The sequence below is a fragment of the Apis mellifera genome, linkage group LG13 (genome assembly GCF_003254395.2).
Source record: "Apis mellifera strain DH4 linkage group LG13, Amel_HAv3.1, whole genome shotgun sequence".
Lineage (NCBI taxonomy): Eukaryota > Metazoa > Arthropoda > Insecta > Hymenoptera > Apidae > Apis > Apis mellifera.
In genome coordinates this window covers 4,809,347-4,831,959 of record NC_037650.1, presented here as the reverse complement: position 1 = coordinate 4,831,959, position 22,613 = coordinate 4,809,347, and the positions used below count along the sequence as shown (strand labels likewise).

Below are 22,613 nucleotides of genomic sequence, written 5' to 3'. Positions count from 1 at the left end.
TCGCGAAAAATTAGAAGCGCGAACTCGCGATTAATATCGTCCAAGTCGTTTTTAACTTTTCGCTTATCAGAAACTGGAGAAGATTTCTCGAACGAGTCGGGACAAGAGAAATATTTGAAAGTTCGAAGAATCGATTAACGATCAAGGATCGTTGAGGGGAGATAAGGCGGTGAATTTATCGAATAAATTACTTACCGAGATCGCTGGTACGATCCGACGTGTACGTTCCCTCTTTGATCTCTCGTTGCAATTCCAACACTCTTGCCAGCGCCAACTGCAAATACTCCCTGGCATTTGGCTCCTGTATAAACACCAAATGCGTGTATGCATACTGTTAAATTACCTTATTTATAACACTTTCGGTTTATAACACGGGATCAATAATATTTCACTCGTAAAACTCGTGCTATTTCATATTAAATTTACCTCGACTGACTTTGCCTTCTTGGTGTCGCCGTTTCCATCCACCAAACAGGGTGCCTGTATTGCCACACCAAAAGAACACACGATCAAAAGCAATCACGAATTTTCGCGAGACTTGCGATTGTAAAATCACTTACCGACGAGTATCTTTTCATCTTTTCCGTAATTCTAACAAAACTCGAAGCAACTTCACCATCGATCCACTAAAAGACCTTTCACAAACGGGCACAAAGCAACAGAGCGGTCAAAAATAATTCCTTCCTCTTCGCTTAAGCCTCTCAGCTTCTTTCTTGCTCCTCGGATCGGAACAGTTCCCCCTCCGAATTAATAGCCCCTTTTGTCCGCCCTCAGTCTCTCCTTTTCGTCTCTCTCTCTCTCTCTCTCTCCCCGAAAGAACTTTCACGAAGAATACAGTAGTTCGGGAGAATCAGCAAGACCGTTGACTGGCGTCGATCGACATCGACTAACCACGTCCACCAAATCGAAAGACCCTTGTTCCAACGGAGTCTATTGCGAGGGTGACGGTTTGCCATGGCTTCACCCCCTCCAGTTCCCCGTTTCGGAACCCTTGGAAATGTGCCCCTTGCATTCGAATGGCTCTCCCTTCCCTGCAGATGCGTGCACCATTGTACCGAGAACCCCTGTTTGCTCGACGCGTGCCCTGTGCCCGATAAAAACGGTTGCCACGCGCCCCTTCCTCCAAAACGGAATATACGTTACGAATAGATGGAATAGCAGCCGTGGAAACGATATCTGCTGCCGGACAGATAAATCTTGCTTCCACCGTTTTCCCACCGATTTTCACCAAAGTATAAAAGCACCAAATTACGTGGCAAGTCCCTCGTGGAAATCGAAAGCGTGGAAAGCGCGAAGGTAATCTAATCTTTCTACTCGTATCGATCGCGTTTTACACCACTTTAAGACGAATTCTCGATTTGTTTTTCATTCTCGATCTTTGAAACGATGAATAATAAAACACGAAGTGGCTGCGGTGCTCTCGGATCCGTTTCGTTTATTTGCACTCGGTGCAACGACGACGTCCTCGCGCGAGTCGTTACCTCCTCGCCTCAATGGGAATAACAAACCAGCTCTGGTCCGATTAAATGAATTTTTATTCGAGCCACACGCACGCAGGCACGCATATACGCACACACGCGCAGAGGAAAGGAGCGGAGAGTCGCATGGCACTGGTTGGTCAGGTCCGGCAGGTTTAATACGCGTAATACAGTAATTCGTGCCGATGTATCGATTCGTTTTGGAAACGCTTTCGTCGATGCGTGGCCTAATTAATACGGTTATATTATCGGGTATCGAGAAGACGTCCAGGCGTTATCTGAACGACGGGAACGTCTAACCACGTCTAACCAGGGAAATGGCGGCCAATAGTTGCGCGATACTGGAAATCTTGTTAACAGGGGTGCACGTCAAACAGGAATTCCCGATTAACGGGCGAAGGGGGCGAAGGTCATCAGGCCAGAACACAATTAATGCACAGATATCCCTTCCATTCCCCACTCTAATTAAATCTCTCGCGTCGCGCATTCAATAACGCCTGGGAATCCTCTCTCTTCTCTTGTTGTATTGTTTAGTTCTCTGCGATACAATTCATTGAGCCCTTTCATCATGATCGATGAATATATATATATATATATATATATATATATATGTCGTGGTGAAGGGAGGGAGGGGAAAAATGGGGTGGGATTATGGGATTAGTTATAAGTATCGACAGAGGCCGCGTTGAATTAACTCTTTTGTATCAACTCTGAATTTCGATAATAGCGATCGTCTCTCATTTTTGTAGAGAATTTACAGTTTATCGATCCTTATTGGTGCGTTTTTTGAGAGATTATAGCTTAAATCCAAATCGCCGATAATCAATCGATCGATCGAAAGATAATTGTTCAAAGTGAATAGAATGTTGATTACCATCCGCCTCGAGGAAACCGTTCTATTGTCCGTATTATTGTTGCTTGTATTATCTGTATACCTATTTTGCTATACACAGGCATATCAGAACTCGAGGAAATTGGTCGAAAGTGTCGGTGGCTATCGAGGACAGATTCCTAGATATAATTGGCCTTCAATTAAAATATTTTCGTTCTAGATCTAATAATCTTAACAACGTTGAAAATTCTTAATCTAATCGTTTCTCTAACATCCTTAGCTCGGTTAAATAAAAAAATGATGAACGAAGAATTTGACTTATTCGTTCTTGCATACTTTTACAGTATCGCATGAAAATGAAATATTCATCGTCTAAATACGTCTTACTTCCAATCTAATGGTCCTCGATTATCAAATAACTTGTTGTTAACGTCTCTTTCTTTTTTTCCTCCCCTTGTATTTCTCGAGATCTTTCTCAAAAATTACTTACTTATCTCTATATCCGGCTCAAGTCGGCCTCGTGGTCTCTTCGCTCGGTAATTCGTAGAGAGCCGTCGAGTTCAATTCCTGAGTGTGTCTTCGAAACGTGGATCCAAAGCTGGTTTCGTTGAGCGTGTCCTGTCTGCCCACGCGCCTCCTTTGCGAGAAATTTATCCCCCGATTGCTGTTCCTATCCGAACTATCTGTCGTCTCCGTTCGGCATATTCTTCGACTCCTTCTCGGTAGACAACAACAAAGATATTTGTTGAATCTACAAACAAAATCTCTGTTCATTGATATACACGAGTGCATATATAACATATGAATTGCGAAATTCTATATTTAATGTCGCGCTAACCTTCGCGCTCGTTTGTTTATTTACATTTCTGAGCTGTTTGTTTACATATGTGGGAGGTTTGTTTACATTTCCCGAGTGCTTATTTACTTTTTCGAGTTCTCTGTTTACACCAAGTCTTTTTATATCTTTAATTGTTTGTTTCTATTTGCAGATTATTTATACATATGTTTAATCGCGATAAAGATAATCCGAATTGTCATCTCAACGTTGAATACAATGCGAATATTCTAATTGAAGGAATCGTGAAAAGGAAAGGAAAGGGGGGAGAAGGATCTGTCTAAACTTTTCTCTTCTGTTATTCTTATTCACAGGGCTTAGTGTCGTGCAACGGCACTTTCGAATTTCGGCCCTTGTGTACGCTCATAATTCATTTATACCGTTATACTCGCCTCTTGCGAAAAGTCCCGCTGATAAAGTAAAGTGCAATCGGATTGACGCAGCTGTTGATGAAGCTCAGGCAGAAGCCAAGGATCCTGAAGACGTGCCAGAAATCGTCGTAGTCTTGCTTCGACGATGGGCAAAAGTGGAACCATAGCATGAACACGTGATGTGGCAGGAAGCAAATAAAGAAGATAACTACGAATGCTATCACCATCTTGCCGACCTGTTGATCATGTCCATTAATTGATATTGAGAAAATCGGTCGATGGATTTAATCGAGCGTAACGTTATTAAAAAAAAGAAAAAATCTTTCCATCCTCGAGTCCTATTAATTATAAACTTTTCGTTTCGATTTCAACATTTGATATATACGATAATATCATTACACATTTTTAATCTCCAAATTTTATTTCTAATTTCCTTTTATCACACCGCGTTATCGTGAAAGCAAATAGAGGAATCGATAGAGGAAATGTCGCGGAGAAACATTGTTTTTTCGAGAACGAGTATAGACACTTCACTTCACGAAAAATAAAAAAGAGAGATAACGGAAGCTCGTTCGAATGAATCGATTATTTCGATTGCGTCTTCGAGTGGATTGGCAACAGATACCGGTTAAATTGAATTTCGTCCACGCGTAATTCCAAACCGGTATCTAAAAAAAAAAAAAAAAAACTAAAATTTACGTCGATCGACGTATTCATATAAGTTGATCGATTACGTTATTTGGACGGATTGTTCTTCCACGAGATAACAATGTCCCGATATAACCGAACACGATTTTTCGAAACGAGTGTTCGAATAGTTTCTTGTTATCGGAATGGATTAGGGAACGGCTGAATGGATTCCACGAATGAAAACATGGAGGAAGTAAAAGTAAGAAAAGTGGTTGAAAGGTTTCATCGTATCTCCAGTTGCCACGCTTCGATGCCACCCTGTGTTCAATGATTCAAACCGAACTGGAGCATCGAATTGATTAAAAAAGCCACTTTTGAAATACGCGATAAAAATTTTATCTCGCCAGAATATATTTCGCCACGTATTTATCCAATAGTATGAGAATAGTAAACGAATGATTTAATATAAATAAAAACGATGTAGAAAGATAAATAAAAGGGAAAGCGAATTTTTCTCGAAACGGAAACCTCGATGCAACGATGAATATTTTTATTCCGTATCAACGAACGAATTATCGAATAGCACGAGATGAATCAATTGAAGGAAATCAATTAGCTCGTTCGTGAAACTTGTGTAACAGTGGATATAATTCAAGATGATCGATCATTGCTTTTCATTCGGATACAATGCGGAAAGTGTAACAACTTCCATCCCATGTAACGACGCTTCGGAGCAACTCTATCCGCGGTGATTTATAATTGGCCTTTTCTCTCAGAAATTATCGGACTTGGCCTTGCTTTATACATGCTTAACCGTCCATCAATTTAAACTTATATCGCTTATATAACCATTTATCCCATCACACGCGAAACTTAACTCTGAAACTATTATACCTGCTAACCAACACTACTGCCTCGATCGATAATTATCGATAAAACTTTTGGATCGTACGTATAAATTTTATTTTTTCTCATACGTGCCTTCTTACGTGCTTTAATTTGTTCCATACGATGACACCCGGTGGACAATTCGCCTGGCATATTCCTGGTGGAGAGTTCGAGGTGTCGTGCCATCCCCAGATAGAATCCAGTTATCACTAGCAAAGGTATCGCGTAGTAAGCGAGGAACTTGAACATCACCATTCCCTTCTGATAGCTCTGTCCTGCGATCCGAGATATATAAAACGATACATACGATACATATGGTACGACTTGGTGCATATGACGCGAGATAAATATTGGAATCGTAAATAATTTTCGTTTTTTTTTTTTCTTAAGCGAAATATTCTTTTAAGATAAGGGATACGTGAAATACTCACCGAATTCCTCGGGGAAGGGACTACAGATCAGGATAGAATGATTACTCTGTAACGGTACGGTGGGCACGTAAGAGAAAAAGGCAGCTGGCATCGCCAAAACAATTGCCAGCACCCAAATAAGGCAGGCTGTTAATATCGTTAATGGTTTTGCACTGAGCCCGGCTACATGGCGGCGAATTGGATTCACAATGGCACAGTACCTACGGCGCAACAGGCATCCTTTTCTTCTCTGTTCTCTAATAAATTCCTACAATCTTCTTTTCTTTTTTTCGCAATCGAATTTTCTCGACGCAATTACGATTTTGTTTGTAACAAATTTGTTTTTAACGAGCGCAGGATTGTGGACGCGGAAAGGGAAATTTTAATTCAACGTTTAAAGTTCCGTTTGGATTACTGATTAAACAGACGAACGACCCAGTCGATCGGTCCATTAATGGGGCGGAACTTTGTCAAAGTTTGGAAGAGCTGCCCTATCCCTGGGACAACAATTTCCCAACCGTAACTGGATTTGACAACTTACCTCTCGGCTGATAACGCGGTCAGAGTGAAAACTGAGACACCGATCGAAATATCCTTGGCGCACTCCGATAATTTGCAAACTGCCAGGCCCCACGGCCACGATTCAATCGTGTACAGAAGCGACGTGAACGGTACACACGTTATGATCACCTATGATTGATAAAGCTTCGATAAATGATCCGTACGTATTTTCTAAAAAAGAATCAAATAACCGAGATGTTTAATTAGAATTTCGTTCGGTCGATGATCATATTATTGGAAAATATTTTTCGCCGCCATCCTTTTGCCGCGAAATCTAATTAATTCCCGTATTCACGATATGAGAGAAGGCTAATCTACAACGGAGACGAAGATGATAATTTGCAGATGGGCGGGCGCACAATAAAATTCGAAAAGCAATGAAATAAATAATGCTCGACAATTTGTAATTGCGCGAGAAACATTTCATCAACGTTTATCAACATTTATGAATGCGTCGTTGTTGCTCTAGTAAATTGAAATTAAAAGGTTTAAACGGCCGGTGATAGAGAGTAAGCACAATTAAAAATATTCGCGACAAATTGAATAGATCGCAGCTTGTCATAGGATCGTGTTTACGTTATAGAACGGCACACAGGAGAGATATTTTATAGAAAAACGTTCTTCGATCAATGCTTGCCATGTTCTATTTCAAATATCTGTGCATATTTTTTTTATACTTTAAATGATGATTACATGAAATGATAGAGAAATTATGATAAAGAGCCTTGCATCGGATAAAAAGAAATACAAATCTCGAATAATTTATCTCTCATCATAGAATATTCATAGCCGCATATATCATCAAAACGCGCATCTTTTTCTTCGAGCTTGAATGCACGATTATTTAAAAAAAATGTAATTGTTGATACAATTTTTATTCGCGATATATGATGATAAAACCGCATTGATCTTCAATAAATCCTCTGCATAGTTGCAAATAATATCAGGACGCATATGTCATGAATTGAACTCGTTATCGAATATACGCAATGAATCACATATATATATAAAAATTGTTATCTACAACGATGAAACTTGAGAACAACGATCAAAGTTTCAAAGTTCGCAAAATTGGTGAAATGTTCACTTTGGATGTATTATACTTAATTTCTACGCGAAATCGTGACATAAAAAGTATAGAATATATATCCTAGACTCGCTCATATCAAGATTTATCAACGCGATCCGAACAAATTCTGAATAAATTCCGATATTTCCAGATACAAACGACACGGATTCATAGGAACGTTTTTCGATTGACGGGCAATCGAGTCGGAAAGAAGCTCTCGTCTTGGGAAGGATTTTCTCTCATTTGTGTATTGGAATATTCACAAATCCATGCCATGTTTGTCGGAATTCATTCGGTACGTTTGTTGATACGACACACATTTTTATCCATTGCACGTTACTTAATATCGTATGATTTTAGAGAAGAATTTATACGATGCACAGATTTATATCTTTAAACGTATCTCGTACATTTTATGAATACAATAATAATTTGTCCTAAAGAAGTGATTCATTTTTCCAACGAATTTTTTTCGTCACGCGTCTCAAAATATCCCTCTTCGTTTTCATTTATCTCGAAGGAAAAGGGATTTTCGTTTTTCTTACCAGGAGATCGCCCAAAGCCAGGGATAAGACGTAGGTATTCGGCACATTTCTCATACTGGCGTGACACACGAGGGTGAACACCAGGATCCCATTTCCAATTACACCGACAACCAAGATTAATAAGAATACGACGGGTACTATGTAAGTTTCAGGCCGTTGGTCGTACGGGACGTAACTATCGTCCTCTTCGTCCTCGTTTCCTTGGATCGAAAGGGTCGTTGCATTCAGGATCACTGCCATCTGCAAAACATAACCGATCTGTCTCCTATTGTGAATTTACTTCGCACCAATTCATCTCCTCTTACGCGTACACACGTTTTCATAGAGTGCTCTATCCCCCTATATTTTTCGTATGTGAAAATAAACGGCGCATCCTCCCCCATTTATGCGAATCTTTGTTGCTCGAAAGTACATCTGTCACGTTCGCGTTGCTAAGAAAATCCAAATTTTCCATACAGATATGTTGGAAAATGTATTTATGACGTATTATGCACGTTGGAGAAAATTAAAGCAAGAAATTTCATTATTTATATCGGTTTCTCTCGATTGATTTTGTTTGCAGATTGTTGTTTCATCCCGTAACGCAGTCGTGGAAAAATTGGATAACGAGTTTTTTAATAGTTGACTAATGGCAAATGTGAAAACTCGATACGGTATTAATAAACGGTATGACGCGATTGTCAAGGAATTAGCCATGAGCACTTAAATATATTGTTTCAATGGAAATAAAAAACGATCCAATTTTCCACATGACATATTTTCACGAGTGGAGAATATTCGAGGCGGGCACGTGAATGAGTGCAAATATATATATATAGATAGATTAAAAATAAAACGATAAAATCACCGTGTCCACACACGGTGAATTGATAGTCAAATAAATTGGTTTTTCCTTCTTTCTTTTTTTTTTTTTTTTTTTTTACTTGAATTTACAAAAACCACTTTGATACGGATATTCGAAATACATTCGTCGTGCACCGACACGTAATTTACACGTAAATTCATGTGGTTTTCGTATGAAGAGGGAAAAGAGAGAGAGAGAGAGAAAAAAGAAAAAACAATAAAAAAATGAAAAAAGTGAAAAAAAAAAAAAGAAAGGCGAAGAGGATTTTTTTATTCTTTTTCGCGTGGAAGAAATAAGGTTCTATCCTCGTCACGCGAAAACGATTTTCTTCAGTCATTGACGGTCGCCGAGAAATTACATTTTGTAAATTCTGTCTCAACGTTTTAATATCATTCCCCGGCAGTGGCTCGAAAATCCAATGTATATACTCTAAAATAGACAGAAAGGAGAAGGAATACGGGAGAAAAATGGAGCTCGCGCGACAGTCGATATTTCATTGAAATATCATTTTTCTCTAAGGGAAAAATCTTTCCTTACAAACTCCATTGCTATTTAAAATACTTGTTTCGCCTATCTTTGATTCGAATGATCGTCTATATCCGTCTATCCGTGAAGAGTTATAATGGAAATCAGAATAATTTCAGTGTAAGAAAGAAATCGAAGGAATATTCGCTCAGATATTTCGACGACTATCCGCAGATTTTGTGCAATATTCGGACCCAACACCTAGAAAACCCACTTTTACGCCGTCTTACAGGGAATATTTTTAAATCGCGGATGAACTTTCGACCGCTATATTTTTTTTTCTCTCTCTTTTTTTTTTTATCTCGTGACGCTTGTCGAAAAATCGTACACGTGTCACGAACATATCCGAAGGGAAATTTAACAAAAGTGACACAATTTTGTCGAAACTTCTTAATTGCTGCGAGAAGCTTCAGTGAGATTAATGGCCATGACTGAATTAAGCCATGAATGAACGGAACGAAAGCCAGGATTAAATTTCTGATTAAGCGGAGAAACGAGAGATTAAGGAAGTTGTAGGGGGTGCATCTTTTCTTTGGATCAAGTGAGAAGATTAGGATAAACTGTGTAGTTTAGTACCTGAACGAGCGAACATAATATGAGATTTGTGAAAGATGAGGCATTCTCTCGTGGACGAAAATGGCAAAGTGTGATGCAGATCGAACATCGTAGAATTGCAAATAACGATCCTTGCAGAAATACAACATTTAAAAGGAAGATTTGAGATGAAATAATGAAATGATATTTATGAAAACTTTTCATTTTCTCTTTTTCTCTCTTTTGTCTATTCTCTCTATTTTTTGTCTCCTTTACAATTCTTCGTCATTGAAAGTTTCGATTTGAAAAGCACATTCACCGTAGAGTCATTTTTCATTTCACGCGATGCCACCCTCGCTTTTGTCCCATGAAACCTGCGTATCGATATCCGACTGTCCGATCAGAGAATCCACAATAAAAATTAATCAGATTGATCTCGATGCTATACGATCTCTCTACCTATTTTTTTAATTTGAAATAAACTTGCCGATGACGAAGATTTCATTTCTCAAGAATATTCGTCGTTAAGTTAAATTTCATCATTTAACTTTCCTGATCAGAACAGTAAGCAAATTTTTTTTATCTTTGAATAACAAACGTCAATCGAATTCTTCTTCTTCCGTGAAAATTTGATAAAGTGTCAAGAATTTTGTTCAGTTCTACTTTAATTGTCAAAGTGTGTTCCGTATATATCATCGATGAACGAGCGTGCAAATTTCACCTTTGAATTTGTTCACTCGTAGTCGTATTCCTCGACTTTCCAAGATCCCATTATTAAGTGAACCGTGAAGATATTTCCACGTCGCCATCACCGACGTTTCACCGGATATTTTTCAACAAATATATATATATATATATATATATATATATATATATATATATATATCGTGATACGCAAAGATTGAGAAATGGAAATGGACATCATTTTTTCATTCTCAACTTACCCTATCTCCAATTACGTTAAATAGCGTACTTGTTGTAACTTCATTATACCTGAAATGGTCTCCCCCCGAATTTCTCGTGTCTCTGCGGTTCCATTAACTCGAGCATTTCATTATCTTATCCTGTTTTGCCAAGCTTTATGCCATTTTAACGCGACATCCCATGAATTACGCTGGATTTATATCCAAACTTGGGATCACAAAGTTTAGGAGCGGAACAAGGGATGATATATTTCGTGCCTTGCATTAAAAGTGATCGAGTTAATTCTAAAAAAAAGTATTATTCGAAACTTTTGTGATTGAATCGTATTAATTTTTGGGAAGAAATGAAAAATATTCCACCCTTTTGCGATATGCATAACAATTATTATATATCGCGTTAAATTATTAATTAAAGTAATTACACGTATACAAATTGCATATCGGGATTGTTAACTGTGTCATCCCATAATTAAATATCGAATTAATTTATTTTTGCTCATTTCGTTATGAATAAAATTTTTCCGCAATTTGAAATTCTTTTATACCCTAAAAAAAAAAAAAAAAAAATTGTGGTTCAAAGAGTTAAGATGAAAAATCGAAATGTTTTTACTTATATAGTCTCGAATAAAATATCTCTTTTTATCTTGCTCTTTGAGAGATTGCAAGGATCCCTCGTTGCGAGCAAAACATCCTATTTTCTAGTACCAGATTGGTTAATGGAACGTCTTCGATGTTGCAAGTAACCTGTACTCTCGTTGTCGTAGACATTCATTCCTCTTCCATTTCTTCGATTCTACGACGAAATTGAACACCGGTTTTAGAATGTCAAAAATAAAACGAATGAAATATCGATCTATCGATGCTATGATTGAAATACAAGCCAGCCATGGTATATGAAAAAGCGTACAAAAATGCTTATCAAAAAAAAAAAAAAGTAATTGCTATCATCGTTTACAAGCAATTAACAATATTATACAAATATTATTCGTCGCGTCATAAACAGAGAATAATTATTCGAAATTGTTTCGGATTGAAACGAAGTGGATTCGTTCGAACGGAAGATAACACCTGTCACATTGTAAACATGGCGAAATCCGATGCTATTAAACGTAATTTTTAATAATAATTATCCCAACGATGATATTCACAAGGAATTACCGGTTGCGGTGCGTAGATCTGACGTTGTCATTTGCATATCTCGCAGCCACGTTGAACGGAAGCAAAACCGATCATCGATGAACCGTGGCCGAAAAATGGATAACCCGAGTATTACGATTCAAATAACTATTTTAATAGTGTACGCATATTCATGCGCTTTCAAATTTGATCGTCGCCGTAAAAAAAAAAATAAAAAAAGTGAAACTGGATCTGATAGCTCCATAATCTTCGATAATCTTTTTTTTTTTTCTCTTCTTCAAATAACATTCCCAACAAATATTTAATATCAGAGATCGTTCTTTGAAAGATCAAAAATTCATTCATTGAACATCACAATTGTGGATTTTTATTTTTCGAAGGTTCTTCTATGGAGAGAGATTAAATTTATGCTCAAAGCCATATGTATGCATCATTAATTTCGGTATTTAGATCCAGAGATTCTCTCTCTCTCTATCTCGATTTAAATCCTGGTAATTAATCCTACTCAGAACTGGATAAGTTTGAAGCCTTCCCTTTTGAAATAAAGTTCCTGATGTATTGCCGATATTATGATTAGGATGAATGTCTTATAAATGGACAAGATATGCAAAATTTTTCCTCCAAATATCCGGAATATCGGTTAAAAATAATTCCAATAAAATCGATCGCTTTTTAAAGGGAAGTTTTGGAAGAACATTTTCTAAATTTCAAATCGAATCGAATACGATATCGAAAGATGAGAGAAACATGGACGAGTATTAACTGTAAAGGTTTTCGATTCTTTGGAAAAATTTCCCCGCATTTTTATCGACTATTAACCTTTACGAGTTTCAGGATCGTTTAACGTTATCCCGTTTGAGGGAAATATCGCGTAAATAAAAATGGTTTCTTGGCATGCAAAAGCCTGAAAATTTCGATTTTAGAGAAAGGTTTCTCGATAAACATTCTCATAGTTGCAATATGGCGAGGTTTTCCAGCTATTTCAGGCGAAATGAACATTACGAATTTTTAACTAAACGTTTAGTTTGCTTTGATGCGTAATTTATGAAAAGCTTGGAGCGAAAATTAATAATACGCGTATTATGCGATAACTTTAAGGATTTCCCTTAGATTATCGCAAATATTTCCAAGAAGTTTCTATACGTGAAAACACACGTTAATCCTTCCAATCTTTTGAAGCTAAATTAATCTTCGTTAATAGATGTATTCAGCTTTTCAGTGTATTCCAACTTCATTCCTTTCTTCTTGCAACGGGAAAAGTTCATATCGCCTGCGGATAATCCGAGTAGCTAGTTAATGAGAAACTTGTCTCGTTTCGAAGACGCAACTTTTCCAATTGGTTGCAACATCCCTAGTTTCGTAAATCGAAATCTCGTCTTGTGACTGTATGCAAATGAAACGAGTGGAAAGGAGAAAGTAATGTCTTGGAAACGATGACGAGACCAATATCGGGCCGAGGTATATTTCATTCCAAGGAAGATTAAAATCGTATCGCGATTGAAGAGTTCTCGTCGTTGTCTTTGTTGTATCGTACTCGGATGATCGGTTTTAAAGTCGAGGGAAAAAGGAGCAAATATAGCATTAAAAAATTGAAGAATCGTCGAAAGTATATTGTTTTCACGGATTATCCAACTTCAGTTAACTCTCTCGATATAATATTCGCGAGATCCAAATCGAACTAAAATTCGATCTTATCGACGATCAATCGGATAAAGTTCAACGAATAATCCTCAACGAATTCGGATAACGCAATTCACAACGACGATCGGTATATAGCATAAGTTTCCAGGGAAATCTCCATTTCCATATCAATTTCAAATCTGGCTTGCGAATGTATCTATCCGAATTTCATAAAAAATCCAATCTCATCCTTTAATCTATATCTTTATTTATTATCAAGGCGTTTCCTCAACGTCTCTAACTCTACTCCACGATAATCTATCGAAAACTTTCTTTATTTATTTAATGAAATTTAACCAATCCACTTTTCATCTTAACTCTCCTTAACTTGTTCTAGCAGAATATTCTTTGCAAAATAATCAAGAGAGGGGAAAAAAGAAAAAGATAAAAAATGCATTACAACAGCGGTTTATTCTTCGTCAAGAAATGGTTAACTTGGTTTGGAGCTATTTTTTTCTAGTGATGTTGTCGACTTCTTACACCATTTACGAGCGATAAATTTCGTTCGTGCCGAGCACACCGATGCACCATTCGCGATATTTAATTAAACGCCGATTTGCTTCGTCTTCTCGCGTTTCAAGTAAGTACAAGTATTTATCCGCCTTGTACTCGAGTGCTTAGGACTCGAAAAAAAAAAGAAAAATGGAAGAAGAAGAAACGTGAATGAAAGGAAAAAATGCGTATCAATCGATGAAATTACAAAGAGAGAATCCCATTTCCAGCGAATCCCTTTCTTTTCAATCGAGTAATTTCACGCTTCAAGATTTGGAGAGAAGGGAATCGTTAAGATAACGAGTTATCGGAAATATTCTCGATCCAGTGATACGAGATAGTAGACCGATGGCCGGTGAATACTTTGGCTACTTTGCCCGGAAGGAAATTGCGTTATAGTTGGTCAAAGAGCTTTTTAATCCATCGATATTTCGTTCGACTAACCGGAAACAAGTAAACAGTAATCAAAAAGGAGGAGTGGAGGCCTCAACGCGATCGAGGGCACAATGACGAAAATAATTCGTTTATCTCAGTTAGTATATCAAAGTATATGGAAAAATGGACATTGGAATTTCCTGATCACGAATCGATTTATCGCTGAATTTTTTTTTTTTTTTTTTTTTTTTCTTTCCTCTCGTTCATTCCCGTCCGACGAAGCGAAATTTTCTTCTTTTTTTCTCTCTCTCTTTCGTTTCAATCTCGCAATCTCAATTATGCAATTCAATTACGCGATTCAATTAATTCATTCTTCGAGACGAAGGAAAAAACGATGGTCGAAATATTACAAAGCTATATAATTGATTGTCATGTTTCGTTATTAACGCTGATAATCGTGGATTACGCGAACACGCTTAGCGAAATATCTCATTGACATAACCGCTAATCTATCCAGATGTTGCCTATGTATATAGGATTTAGCGCAATTATCGCATTGACATTTAATGGTCCGCATCGAATCGATTCACGCGCAATACCCGACGGGCAATTGCCCCATTTCTCTGAGCAAATTCTTCTCCTTTTTTTCTCTCCAACAGTGGAAAGGAACATTTGAGTAAAAATTCGCCACACCATTCTTCGATCTTTATTACAACTAATCGGTATTTATTTTGACAGGGGATGCAGATCGGATGTTGATTATCGATCCCATTTGCGACCAACGACTTTCTCTCTTTCTCCTATCCAACGCGGAATGTTTTTCAATGAGCTTCCTCTACGTGATTGCACATCTTTTGAGTCGAGCGATCGGAAAAATTACACGGTTCCGATGGGAGAGCCAACGAAAGCAGCTGACGCGAAAGGGTGAGCGCAATGGGGAAGAAATATCGCGTGGAAAAACCTCGATTCTTCCCGCCCGGTTGAAAGGATATCGATCGACTCCGGGATCAAAAAGGGATCTCGCATTACAATTAATTACACCTGATTCGAGAAAATCTCGTCGCGGGACGAGTTTCCTATCTTTAGAGACCGAATGGGAAATTCGCCACGAAAATTCAATGAAAGGTGCCCGATAAATATTTCATCGATCCTTTTTCAGAAAATTTCTTCTGTTATTACGTTATTATTATTAAATATGAATCGGTGTGTTTTGAAGAAAAAAAAAAGAAAAAAAACGTTTCATTCATATTTATCATTAATATCGAAATCGATGTACGAAAGTAACTCGATGCGCAGGGAAATAATTCGAATGTTCCGCTTCGTGTCGTTCGAATGTAACTTCAACTGCCAATCTTCACCCACGCAACAGAAAGAGAAGATAAGATAGAATAAAGAGAGCGAAACGGCAAACAAGTGGCAAAGCAAAACATGATGATCATTTGGACGTTTAATTAAACGTTTCCTTTGAATTATTTTTTTCAATTAAAAATTATACGTCGACGGTCAACGAACGATTCTGTCGAATAGATTTCAGTTACGATGTCCAGTCAATGGACACTTTTGGACGAAAAAAGAATCGGAGATGAAGATTTATTCGCACTTGTACAAATCGTAGAAAATCGTTTCACGATTATGAAACGACGCGCATTCCCTTTCATGCATCGAAACGAATCGTATTTAATTAATTAACGGATCGTTTTCGGGGATTCTCCAGTGCGAATCTAATCCGTGCGAATTATTTTATTATCGACAATTTCGTAGCCTTTAACGCCGGATCGATCTAAACGTTTAATACTCTCTTCGTAAATTGAACATCTTCCTTTCCTTTCATCCAATTATCAATCGTGTTTCGTCCAATATTCATGGGTTAAAATCTTTCAATCTCACGGATTGCAATTTTGTTCCACTTATTTCATTCAGAGAAACATATCTTCGATGTTCCTCTTTCGAGACGAAACGAAAACGACAATCGTATCAGGCGAGCTTTGAAAATCGCGAGAAGTTTCTCCTCTCATCCGCCGATTAAAGTAATTCTATAAGGATGCGCGTGATCCTGTGAAGGATCTCCCTTAAAAGTAACTTGATTTATACAGCTTCTTTATTCCGTTTCGCCGGAAGCCGTATCGTTACGTACACTCGGCCGGAACTTAAATTGAAAAGCCGGTAAATAGTGAAACCGATGGATAAATGATCAAAAGAATGGTGGAAAAAATTTTCCCTTTAATCTCGTAGCTGTTCTCGTAGATTCACGACACTCGTCGAAAATATTCAAGGGGAGAAATTCAAGAGAGGGAATTTGTTAAAAGTTTCGAGAGTTTGAGAATGGACGTCTTCTTGGAGGACTAAGTATGTTCTAACATTGTCTCGAAATTGAAGAAATGTTGAAGTAAATTTCATTTAAAGTTTTTTTTCCCTCCCTCCTGTCAAAGTATCGAGCGAACATTAGCATTTCTGGAATTTTTGAATTAAAAGTAATATCGAATAGTACCATTTTGCGCTCATTTTATATGCCGTATTTTGATATATTTTCTGCTCGTATTTTCTTAACTTGGTCGTCCTTCTCCCCGTGCAACAATTATCATTTTAATTGAGATTCAGTCATATCCCCGTTGTTTTCGTTCTAGATAACTTCCCGGAATCGCATACCTGTTTACGTTTAAAATTTTGCAGACGTTTTCTCGAACCAATTTTAATCCCGTTTCGTTTAATACAGTAATTAGTTGTCGCGCCCAGTGCATCATTTCGTCGCGATTAATTTATCTTTCTATCTTCCACGCGATAAACAAGCTTATTCTTTTTTTTCTTCCTCAAAGAATCTCTACTTCCTCAAAGAATTCGATCGTGGTGCTTCTCTTTCGCGAGATTTTACTTCGATTTAAAAAAAAAAAATCGTGCAGGCGACATTCGAGAAGTAAGCTCGGATTTTTGACAAGTCGAATCATTTCGTTCCAACGAGACGAGTTTATTTCAACCTTTTGCACATGTGCATTAAAGGATTAAATGGCTATCCGTTGTTGGCCACGGCTCCCGTTCAATTCAAGGGTATTTAGTATCTGGTTTATGGTACTAATTTAACGTTACACCGTTCTTAACGACATGTATACATTTGCATACGTTACGCGCGTATATATTCCTGATGGAAATTCTACCTTCGTCGAATCGTTAAAATTAATTCTCGCCTGTTTGTTTTTAAACAAATTTTTTATTTCATTCTCCGTACAATTTCTCGAGCATTAATTAAACGGGAGACACGCGAGAATTTAATTTTTTCGTTATACGAAGAGAAAGGAATAATACATGAATGGAGGCATTTCCTCGACATTTCCTCGCGCTCCTTTTCGACCAGTTATTCCTCCAGTTACCGAGTTAATGAAGCTTCCAAGCAACTCCATACCTTCCTCTCTACTCTCTTATAATCCGTCACTTGGGAAATACTGATCGAACGAGAAAGGGATAAAAAAAGGAAATCATAGAGAGAGAGAGAGAGAGAGAAGGGCTTACAGATTTTTTTTTGCGACGAAGGAAACTGGCCTGATGGACAAATGGCCGTCTCTCGCTTTGGCGAGCGTAATCAAGACAAATTTTAATTATTTAAAACATTTGTTTATCCTCGACGTGTTAAGCTTAGCTTAAAGTCGGTAATTAGTCCACTTTTATAAGGTCTTAAAGGTGTTACAGTCGGATAATCAAGCTAATTAAACCGAATAACATGTTTTTCCTACGTTCTCTCTTTCTTCGTCAAATCAAAGAATTCGATTTTTCGATTCACAACGCGTTTTGGCGTCGATCTTCTTCGATCCATCCTTTCGAATTTCGATGTTTCGTCTCATTGAGGTACAATTTTCATTCTTGATCTCGTATTAATCAAATTGATAATAAGATACCACGATAGATAAGATGGCGTGACGTGAATCCTTAAGAAATTATTTAGTTATCGAAGTTTTGCTCGAGCTTTCATTTCTATCTATTTCTATCTTCTACGTGTTTCTTTTACGCGATGGTGGATGATACTCGAAACTCGAGTGGCTCGAAGCGATTCCATGGAAGGAATCTTGAAGGAACGTTGGAAGATCGAGGAAAGTGTTACGAATCGTGTGCAAATCTCTGAATGAACCGGTAACAACTGCTTTCACGTTCGTTTAAAATTAATCGGGGTAAAGGTTGGATTAGGAGGAAAATCCTTCTTAAACAGATTTATCAGCGGGTTACTTACGATGGTTTCTTCCGAAAGAAAATCCGAAAGAAATTCTTCGAAATTTCGAAACGTCAAAATTTAAGGTTTCTGCAGAACTTCTAACATTTTCGTGTACTTTGAAACTAGAGAATTTTTTCCTTTTTTTGCCACGAATACTGTCGTTGATAATGAAAAAAGTATAAAAATAATATTGAAAAATTCAAAGAATTTCTTTTTCTTTTTTTTTTTCTTTCTTGATAAATCGTTCTCGAACAAAATTGTCCGAATGAGAAAATTGCGATAATAAAGCTTCCCTTAACCACCATCGATTCGCGTACGAATTATGAATTGTATCGGTAAATAGTTGTGTCTCGGTAAATGCACTAAATTGCGAATTATCGAAAATGCAGGTGCCTCAGCGTTTCAAGCATGGAGCATCTTAATTAGGCAAAGTGAAGCTTCGCTTCAATTGTTTCATTATAGACTCGTTTGACACTCCTGTTTGACTTCCCGTACAATCGAGAGAGTGCATTATGCATTCCTCATGTATGCACGAAATACTCATCGGTACATTAGCTTTCACGTCACGTCTTGTGTAATCGAAAGAAAAAAAAAAAAAAGAAAAGTCCAAACTAGTTAGAAGAAGCTTAGAAGAAGAAGCTTAGCTAGAAAACGCGGTATCTGATTTCGTATCCAAGTTAAGTCTCGTAACAAGATCGTTAATAAACAACGATAATTAAGAGAGAAGAAAAAGAAATTGACCAATTCTTATCAGAATTTCTAAATTTCCATTCATCAAGTCTTATCTTTTCTTCGATGCAAATGGCAAGCGATAAGTGTTGATCCAAGTGGAATACGTTATTTCTCGATCCAAGCTATCTTCTTCCTTTTTTCATTTCTCTCAAATTGTATCGAATATTGTACGCATAATGTTCCTTTTTCGAAAAAGTTTTACTCGATGTATTGAAGTCTATCGATCGAATGCTTGTTTATCGCGAATGGAAAAACTTCGATACACGGATTAAATTATTTAACGAATAATCAAGCGATTCGGTATGGAACTTTGGAATTAATTTGGAATTAAAAAAAAAAAGAGTTTCCTCTACGGTATTTTTATTTAATAAAAACACGGTAGACAAATAAATAAATCGACACGTTTCTTCGCAAAGGCGAGATTCAAATTTTTACATATTTGCCTCGAAATTCTTGAGCAAATCTTTTTTCTCAATCTTTCCTTATCTCTCCGCCGAAAGAACACACGTTTCCAACCGAATCATCGTCAAGAGCTTTACCCTCCCACTTTTCGCGTCGAGTTTTCTCCGATTCGACGACCCGATTTCCACGACTAGCCACCTTCATTTTATTCTTCGCGCGTGAACTACGCTAAACACGATTTATGCGGCAACAATTCGCACGAATTTTCTCGACTGTGCGGAAACGTACGTTAGCAAAACGTTCGAGTTATTAAGCCGAAATTCGCGTTGAATTATTCGCGTTGAAACTGCGCGCGGTATCTCGGACGCGGGACGTGCATTTTATTCATCATTGAATTTAGAGAAGATTGATCGGAATGCATAATAATCAAGGAAATATCAAGGAAACATCTTTGCGCGATTCGTTGTTAATGTTCAATTGTTGTGTCGTGGAGAAAGATATATAGCTCGAGATCGAAAATAAGGTCCAAGATCCAAGATGATCCATCGACGGTGTTGTTAACAATATATCGTGATCACGCGAAGCTCGAGAGGCATTTAACGTTTAAAATTAGAAAACCACTTGTAGGTACGCGGCGATGTAACCGCGTGCATTCGAACGAGAAATGTTTGCTTATCAATTATTCATCTACGTTTGTATTGTATATTGCACTCTATTTTTAAATCTGCGTGGTGTAAAATCAGCTTCTTCTTTTCTTTTTTTTCGAGACAAACGCAGAGAGATTTCCCCTTCATTTTTGTATTAATTTCACGTTAAATATTCAAAATCCAACGTTCTCGATTTTCGTTTAAATTTCACGATGAATATTAACAAACTCGCAAATTACAAAACGGCCTGTTAGATAATAAACCTATTACAATTTGCTAACCGTGTTTAGTTATCCTTGGAAAGTGGATGCATCGAACAGAATAACTCGATGGATCCTGTTTATCGATAACTCGATTGGGCAACAGAGGTACTTGATGGTAAATGATTTTACCTTTCACTCCGCCTTCCTCGCTTCTCCTCCGCGACGAGCCGCTCGAAGTTTCGCCTTTTCGAAACGATCCCTTTTCTTTTTCAACTCGCCGCGAGTAGTACACGCGAGCGTTTAAATTCCTCCCGTTTCAACCGATCTTCATGTACTTTGCCTGGCAAAGTGTACGATGCACACGATTCGCGCGCCATTCACTTCCCTCACGACTCCTCCCCTCGATCTCGATGGAACAAGATACATTTAAATTTAAATCGATCGGGTGTAAAGTAGAACTTTTCCTCGAGGAAATTTATTCGCTAGGATAAAGCGCGAGAAACTACTGTCGCCGACATATTGTTACAAAAACGCGCCAAGTACGCGCGTTTCCTTCCAGAAGAAATTTCGTGGTTCGAGAGAGGAGGTAGATTCACGGTTGAAATAGTTTCAGTTTATCGAAGTACCACGAGATATCAATTCGGCGAAATCGACAGCGCGCCGTAAACTGAAGCGAAACTTGGATTTGCGGAGGTTCCGCGCTCCCTCCACGCAGTCGCAAAACACGGATGCATCGTTTTGTCTACCCTTTCTTCACTTTCCACGCCCGAGACGTTTGTCCGAGGATGCGCCCTTCCGAATCATCCACCCCTTCTCCTCTTTCTCGAAATAAAAAAAAGAACGCAATATAGCGAAATATTCGAAAATCAGTTTTACATCAATCCAATTTTTTTCACTCCTCTCTTATCTTTCACGGGATGAAAATTTATTATTTCGATCGAATTCTTCCGTCCATTCTTTTTTTTTCTCTTCTCTTCTCTTCTTTTGAATTAACGGATTCGAGGAGATAAACCGATTACGATGAATTTGATTTTGCGATAAATGGCGGATTCGATCAGAGATAATTCCAAGTAAGAGTAATTATAGCATTATTACGTCGCATCGGAGTTGAATTACGATCGAGATATCCAAGATAGCTGCTCCATCCAGAGTTTAAAAATTATTCGTTCGATGATGATCGATACTACGCGATTATTTATCTAAATAACGTAATCGTACGTGGACAAACGACACACGTGGTGTTGAGTAAATAAATCCTTCTCGATCTCGCGCTCGAAACAAATGGCCAAGATGTTGAACAGGAATTCTATTGTAAACCGGTCGCCACGGCTCATATTCAAATCAATACGCGGAGATTCGCCGCAACAATTTTCGCCCAAACAATCGGTCAATTTATTTTGCATTCCTCGGCCGCAACGTGTTCTTCTTCTTCGTTTCAACATTGTCAACCGCACGGGCGAGTTAGTAGCGCGAAGGAATTTCTAGAAACGTCCCCGGCAACGTCCGTTGCGCAGGACTCGCGGGCGTGATTCGTCGTTACGTTTGCCGAACCACTTGGAATCCAATTAGAATCCCCTCGGTAAGTGATACATCGAACGGGACGCGTATACATACGCGGTAAAAAAGAAAAAAGAAAAAAGGAAAAAAAGTTTCATGCCTCGAAACGATACATACGTTCTCACGTGCAGAAGAAACAAGATCGTGCTAATTTTTTTCCACGCGATCGCTCGAGCTCAGTCGCGATCGGGATGCATCCGTGGCCGATTCGTCGATAATTCGCCGTGCGAAATCCCTGCTTCTATTTTCCGTTTTTCCACCCGTAGGGTGGAAATTTTCCGGCCTAATAATCGAGGAATTAACGGGCCCGGCTGTAAATTGGTGTAAAAATTCCGCCGCTTTCGTCCGAACGTAATTTCGCCCCATTTCGCCTTCCCGAGAGTGTGTCGATCAATTTTCCACCGTCAATATCATCCTGCAAGTGTCGAATTATCCTCCACGAAAATCGGGAAAAATGGATCCCGCGAACGATTTGCGAACGGTGCTCGGGATTTGTTCGATCGATCGATAAAAAAAAAGGAGGAGTTTTAAACTCGTAGGGAAGAGGACAGGTGGAGGAGGGAGGTAGGTTCTTGGTCAATAAGGTTTGGAGGTAAGCCCTTGTTGACGATTAATCGATTAATATTCGATTTGCGCTGCATCATTCTCTCTCTCTCTTTATTTCTTTCCTCGAAGCGTTTAATCGTTTTGTATAATCGTTTTATCCGATCAATTTCAATGAATTTTCATTTCTATCGTTACGAATATT

The 22,613-nt window shown here is 38.1% G+C and overlaps 1 protein-coding gene across 1 annotated transcript in view; it reads right to left on the bottom strand.

The window, feature by feature from the left end:
* Positions 1–22,613, bottom strand: part of LOC413550 (neuropeptide CCHamide-2 receptor) — a 24,092-nt gene extending 1,479 nt beyond the window's left edge. Inside the window, exons 1-9 of the mRNA XM_026444794.1 lie at positions 20,498–22,613; positions 7,620–7,859; positions 5,986–6,134; positions 5,466–5,665; positions 5,128–5,309; positions 3,538–3,752; positions 2,820–3,061; positions 427–515; positions 196–301 (exon numbers count right to left, since the gene is read on the bottom strand). Of these exons, the coding sequence (XP_026300579.1) occupies positions 196–301; positions 427–515; positions 2,820–3,061; positions 3,538–3,752; positions 5,128–5,309; positions 5,466–5,665; positions 5,986–6,134; positions 7,620–7,859 (1,423 nt within the window). The 5' untranslated portion in view covers positions 20,498–22,613. The remainder of the gene's footprint in view (positions 1–195; positions 302–426; positions 516–2,819; positions 3,062–3,537; positions 3,753–5,127; positions 5,310–5,465; positions 5,666–5,985; positions 6,135–7,619; positions 7,860–20,497) is intronic.